Raw genomic sequence first — 6,640 nt, forward strand, 5'->3', positions numbered from 1 at the left:
AAGCAGAAGCTTCATCTGATTTCATTACGCTTCCCAAAGTACAGCTGAAACCTCTGTCCATCTGGCACATGTGGCTGTTGAGTGGGGAGTTGGAAAGTATCCTGGCAGCCAGTTAGCAGCTTCCCAGCAGGAAACCACATTTTGCAGTACTTAAGGGGGATTTGTTTTAACTGACACCATTTGAAGTCACCTTTTTTTTGCAGGTGTTCCTGAAAAGTGACCGTGTGGCCAGGATGGTGCAGAGTGGAGGGTGCTCAGCAAATGACTCCCGGGAGGTCTTCAAGAAGCACATTGAGAAGAGAGTGCGCAGCCTGCCAGAAATCGATGGGCTCAGCAAGGAGACAGTCCTGAGCTCTTGGATGGCAAAGTTTGATGCTATTTACCGTGGGGAGGAGGATCCCCGGAAGCAACAGGCCAGGATGACGGCAAGTGCTGCCTCGGAGCTCATCCTCAGCAAAGAGCAGCTCTACGAGATGTTCCAGAACATTTTGGGGATCAAGAAATTTGAACATCAGCTTCTGTACAATGCATGTCAGGTAAGGTGGGAATGGAAGAGGGTTTCTTGGGAAAGGCTTGCCAATGGGAAATAGTGCTGTTATGAACTGGAAACTTTGGGTCTGACCAGACTGTCTTTGAGACAACCTCCACCAAGAAAGGGGGTTTTGGTTCATGGTGGGACTTCTGCACTGCCAGTTTTGTTCTGGCTGTCCAAGTGGGTCTCTTACTTGTTTGTTTGTGAAATCCCATAGGATTGCTGAGATGGGAATATTTTATTCCTCAGCTCTTTGTCTGGGTGAGCAGGTCTTTGATGGTGCCTAAGTGGGCTGTTTGGCTGTGACTTGTTTGCTTTTCCTCTGTCACTTCACCCTATAAATGACAGAAATAAGATCTTGCAGCCTGCAATAACTCACTAGTACTTGGAGCCCAAGAGCCTCTGGGGTGGGTGGCTTATGTGAAGTCATTCATTGAGGCTGTATGGGTTCTCCTGAGGTAGATGGAGCTCTGTGATCCCTGCATGCCTCTGGTGGAAGGAAAGAGCATCCCAAACCCCCATGACCTCTCAGTGGCTCTACTTGTACTTGGAAACCTTTCTCATTCCTCTCTTTCTTCCCCAGCAAGAGGCAGTTCCCCAGAGGCTCAGAGCTGGGACTCTGCAGTGCTGCTTGTTTTTCCAGCAGCTCTTGCTGAGGGCTGTCCAGGCTGTCCAGGCTGTTGGTGACCCAGATTATGGTCCCCTGCTATCAGATATAAATATCTCAGGCGGGATAAAGGATGTCAGAGTCACGGGGAGGGTAAGGTAATGCTGTGGAAAGTTTTTGGAGGAGGAGCAAACTCCCCGTAATTCAGGGCTTCAACTTCTTATTGAAATTAATACATTTGAGACCAATTCTGTCTGTCTTCTGTCTAGACATTTCCAATTCATTTTGAGACTCAGAGAATTATGTTTGATCTGTGTTTTCTCCTGTAAAGAGCTTAGTTATCTTGCGTTTGTTTTTCTTCTTCTCAGCCCTTAATGGCAGATTGGGGAGAGGGTAATAAATGTCCCTGGGTAATGTGTCTTCTTAGCAAAAAGACTACAGCAAAAGCTGCACTGGACCTCGTAAATTGTGTTTACAAACCAGATTTCGTGCCTCCATCCTTTGTTGGAGGCACTTCTTTAAAATCAAAACCATAATATTTTCAGTGATGTGTTGAGAGCTGAGTCAGTTCTGCAGTGGTTGGGTTTTTTTTTAACTTAAACCAACTCCAGTCCTGTGTCTCTCATCCTCCCTTGACCTGCACTCGGCTAAGGACTAGGGTGGCTTTGCGTGAGCGTGTGTGTAGTCCTAACCTCTTGCTTTGTGGTTCCCACTGATGCAGAAAACAGTATTTGATCACAGCTGCCCTGATTTGTGGATGATCTCTGCTTGTAAGAGCCTCTCTGGCTGACACCATGAACACAGGAGCTGCTCCCTTCAAATTGCCCTGTTGCATCAAGCAACCTTTTTCCTGCAGTAGGTCCTGGCTTTACTCAGAAAGTGAAGGATTTAATTCTGGGTCTTTTCTAATACTTGGAAGCAGTAAACCTGTAATTTAAGCTTTTACAGAAAGACATAATTTCCGTTGAAAGTGAGTATTAGCATGGGAGTTACTCTGTTTTTAATACCTGGATAGTGAGGATTAGCTATGCAGAAGGGAAAGCCCTTTGTACAAGGCATGGCTCAGAAAGCTGCAAGGCCAGCAGTCATTCAGCTGTTTGGTGTTTTCCTGGGATACAGTGTGAGTGTTTACTGTGATGTGGTGTCAGCATGGTGGGGTGAGACCCTGCCCCTTGAGGAACAGGTAGCTGCTGCTCCTTTTCCCTCTCCCATTAGGTGCTGCAGGGAAGGCCAGGGAAACTGCAGGCTTTGCTCTGAGGACCCTTATTTTAGTGCTGCCTGTGGTCATGTCATCTGGGCTGTACCACAGGAGTCTCTGGAGCTCTGTAGCCACTAGCAGCCCTTAGGGTAGCTGTTGCTGCTGTTGACCACTACTCCTTCCCTCGGTCTCAGCCATTGCTTGCAGACAGTCTGTTGTAGGGTAGAAGTAAAACCTATCAACCTATAAATGTTTGTGTTTGCTTAGCTTGTATGGGGAGTTTCTAGCAACAGCCAAAAGTGCACACCACTTGGCCAGCATGTTCTCTGCAGCAGAGCTGCAGGGAAGAGCAGAAAATCATATGCAATGAGCAGTGATTCAGGCACCTGCCCCTTTTCCCCCATGAAAACTTCCTTTTGATCTCTCATTATGAAGTATTAGCATCAGCCCCAAAGCAGGAGACATTTTTTCCCTTTCCCTCCTAAACCTTAGTAGCAAATTATTTCCTACTCCAAAAGCTCTTGGTGTTCACACAAGGCAGATTTCAGAGCCACAGCAAGCAGCTGGGTGCCTGACTGCTGCAGGCTGGAGATAGAAGTCAAACCACTATGCACTGCCCTTCATGGCTTGAAAACTCTCCTGTGCTATAAGTCCTTGGACTGTGCTAAGCCTCTGTGCACTGATGGCATCTCCAACGTGGGAAGTCTGACACCAATTAGGGAGCCAGGGACACCTGCCCACACTACAGTGCTAAATCCAGTGACATCTGGAGAGAGAAGAATCATGTGTACATCATTGCAGCAGCCTGGATGGGTGCTGGGTGAGAGAGGGCTCAGGGCAGCTGGAGGGGAAGAATGGCTCCTGGCTTTGCATGTACATTTGTGCTGGGGCCATGTCAGGGCTGGGACATGCTCCTGCAGGACTTCTTCCCGTTGATCATTACCCTACTGTCTGGATTTTCCTGGTTGTGCTGAAATTAGAATATTCCCAGGAACTCTGTGCAGGTGAGGGTTGTGCACATGTGGGTGATTAATGCATTTGCTTTCCTCCCTCGGGCAGCTCCTGCTAAAACCCACCACACACCCTGACTCAGCATCCTGCCATGGTGCCAGCTACAGGCTTTACACTGGCACTGAGCAAACCTCCCAAACAAATCTGGGGGCCATCATGAGCTTCCCAGAGGTGGTTTGGTATGGTATATGCTATACTTATTTTTGACCTGCATTTGTCTGCTGTGCATGGGAGGAATTGGGAAGCTAAGCCTTTCCCCTGTCAGTCTGTCTGAATGCCATCAGTCTTTCCAGAGTGGCAGCACAGTGCTGTTCATGCAGTTTATCAGTCAGTCACCTGTGCTTAGAAAAGCAAAGCCCATTATCTTCTCCAGTTGCTCCTGTCAGCTGGGAACAGAGGGATTGGCTGGCTTTGATGTGCTCTCCCTTGCCTTGGTGTACAGGGTGAAACTGCCCCAGAGGCTGTGCAATGAGGCAAGAGGTGAGAAGGTTTTGCTTAGTTATTGTCTTCCAAAAGTATGAGCAGAAAAAAAAATGCTTGAACTGCAGTCTGGAAGTAGGTGCTTTTCTCTATGTGGCCTCCTGTTACATCACACTAATTGCATAATGATTACATCACTGGGGCAGCATTTCCATTCACTTCTGAGATAATATTTTGTTTGTGCAGAAGGAGGATGATTTCTAAAGAGATTTTTATTTTTAATACAATATCCCCAGGTGGTATGAGATAAGTGTATTCTTAATGTGATAGCAGTGATATAGCAGGATCTGAGATAGCAACAGAGCAAAAGGGATTGATGCAGTTGGAAAGGCTTTTAGGAAACAAAGATGGGAAGTGGTGTTGTAGCAGAATGGTTGTGAAGATAACAGTGTTGTTAAGCACAAGCTCTGACTAGAACATTTTAAATAATACACAGAGTCTTGCACTTTTTGCATAACAGACACCACGTGGCTTGATGTTTCTGCTCCACTGGAATCAGCGTATTTGAGTATCTCTGGCTCCAGCAGAGAGCTCCTCTGGTGTGCAAGAGGCTTTGTGGAGGGAGAAATGTGTTTCAGTCTTGGGTTTCTGGTTCAGAGCCTGTCGACAAGGCTTGAGTTTAGCTCTTCTGCTTTGTAATTAGCCTGTGGTTGTAGAAGAGTCATAGAGGGAGCTATTTTCTGTAAGTGCTGGGCAATTCCAAACCTGGGTCGTTGCTGCAGTTGGTATTTCCTTGGGCATGGGCCCTGTATTTCCTACTGACCTTCATAACAGCTGAATTGCAGCAGCATCTCTGAAAATCAGGCTGTGGTGTTCTCCCCGTCTTGTTCTTACCCAGCCGTAGGGCAGTGATTTACTTTTCTATCTCAAGCTGTGTTTGAAAGTCATTTTTAGCTACAGTGAGAAGAGCAGGAGCTAGTACAGTGCTGTTCAGTTAATCCAGCAGAAGGAGCAGATGTCCAGACGGTGTCTGTGATGAGCTGCACACTTCCATCCTCCCCCTTTGGAGGAAGCACAGGACTCTGGGCTCTCCCTGCAGAACTCTCTGAACTCTCAGGCTTCACAATCAGACTTTCTCTTCTTTCCTGGGCGTAATGTGTCCTGTACACTGTGCCATTTCTCTTAAATGTGCAGAATACCTGTGCTAAGCATAATTCCCTTAGATACTAGATTTGCAAGCAAATAACTAAATATATGCATGTCAAACCAGCTGAGTGATACTAATACATGGTCATGGTTTTTCAGCATGTATTCCTGCCCATCCATGTGGAAGGCAAAGCATCAGAGAAGTGTGCATGTGTGGGTGGGCTGCAACACAGATCAGGTCCCATTGCCTTCTGGTGGCTATTTCATGTACAGGCACAAAAGCCTCTCACCAGTGCAACTGGAGTTGTTTCGTAAGTTTTTGGGGCCTGTGATTTCAGCTAGAAACATTTCAACCCAAATTTTGTCAACCAGAGCTGGCTTGAAACTAGAATTCACTGTTTTGACATTTATTTTTGCAGCTGAATTAGGACACTGTGTCCAAAGGCTGACATTTCTCACAAAGCAGAAAGTTCCCCTGCCAAAAAAAATTGGTTTCAGAAGTGTTAGCAGAAAAGATATTTAGGATTTCTGTCCTGACTCAAGTGTTTGATTTTAGCTCCAGTCAGTATTAGAGATGATTTGCTGAGGTGGTGTCTCACCTTCTGCCCCTCACTCATCTCTGCAGTTCATGTGGTTCTACCAGACTTCGTTTCTCGACTCTCTGTGGCGTGTCGAGCCCAGCATCAAGCAATCACATGCCTGACACACAACGTGGCACGTGGCAATCACATGGCGAGAGCTGACATTGCCAGCTTAGCTGAAAGTTGCAGACACCTCCATAAACATATTTTATAAACCCTCTCCCTTTGCAGAGATGCTGCAGTGGTACTTGGAAGCTGCAGCCCAAGTTGAGGCAGAAGTTCCTGTGAGGCACTGTGACAGCTCAGATGGTGAGATGAAGGTTAAGGTCACCTCAGAATAAATGTTTAGTTTATGTTCCTCACCAAACCAAGTATTTCATTTAGGTTGTTGTGATGAATTCCCAGCCACGCCTTGCACTGAGCATTGAGCACAGGATCGTGCACAGCGTGGAGTTACCTGTCTGTGCACTTCTTTGTCCCTTCAATTCAGAGGCTCGGGTTTAGTCACAGATCCCTCCCTTCTGCTCCCTATTCGTCCTTTCTAAAGAACACAAAATAATTCCTTTTTTATTCTAGATTTGTCTTGAATCTTAATGTCTATGAACTGTCCGTCTGCAGTTCTGGGCATTTGAGCACTAATTCTGACCCCTCCAAAAGGGAAGGAGGTTTGCTTGGGCCCCAGAGCCCCTGCAAACAGCCTGTCCTGGGGACAGTGGCAGTGAGCCAGGGCTGCTGTGAGGCTGCAGGCAAGGACCAAGGGGGCCTCCATGGGCTCCTCTCTCCAGGGCTGTATATCTTGGTGCTGTGGACAACCAGCAGCTTTGGCCGGCACTGCAAATCCCCAGGGCATCAAGACCCCTTGGCTTTTTTTCCCTTCTTTCACTATTTAAAACTCCTTGCAGTTGCTCCACCTATTTCAACACTGTGAGCATCGTCCCCTCCTTTTCCCCCACCCCGTAAAACAAAGCCACCACCAATAAAAATGGGTTAAAGTGGTTTTGAGATGATCAAAAGCCTCAAAATCCACAAAGCATCATGCTCTGTTTTCAGTAATTCAGTATTTATTTCCATGGAAACAGAAATGGCAGCCTGGAGCCTTCTGCAGGGTTGTAATTACTCCTGTAGCAGCCAGCGGCAGGGGGCGG

General features: G+C 47.0%; 1 protein-coding gene across 1 annotated transcript in view; it reads left to right on the forward strand.

Moving 5' to 3' along the window:
- Positions 1 to 203: 203 nt before the first annotated feature.
- Positions 204 to 6,640, forward strand: part of CADPS2 (Ca++-dependent secretion activator 2) — a gene marked incomplete at its 5' end in the record, with an annotated part of 168,979 nt that continues 162,542 nt past the window's right edge. Inside the window, one exon of the mRNA XM_009076477.1 lies at positions 204 to 536. Coding sequence (XP_009074725.1) covers positions 204 to 536 — 333 coding nt within the window. The remainder of the gene's footprint in view (positions 537 to 6,640) is intronic.

Source organism: Acanthisitta chloris, unplaced genomic scaffold (assembly GCF_000695815.1).
Source record: "Acanthisitta chloris isolate BGI_N310 unplaced genomic scaffold, ASM69581v1 scaffold1356, whole genome shotgun sequence".
In the NCBI taxonomy this organism is placed as follows: domain Eukaryota; kingdom Metazoa; phylum Chordata; class Aves; order Passeriformes; family Acanthisittidae; genus Acanthisitta; species Acanthisitta chloris.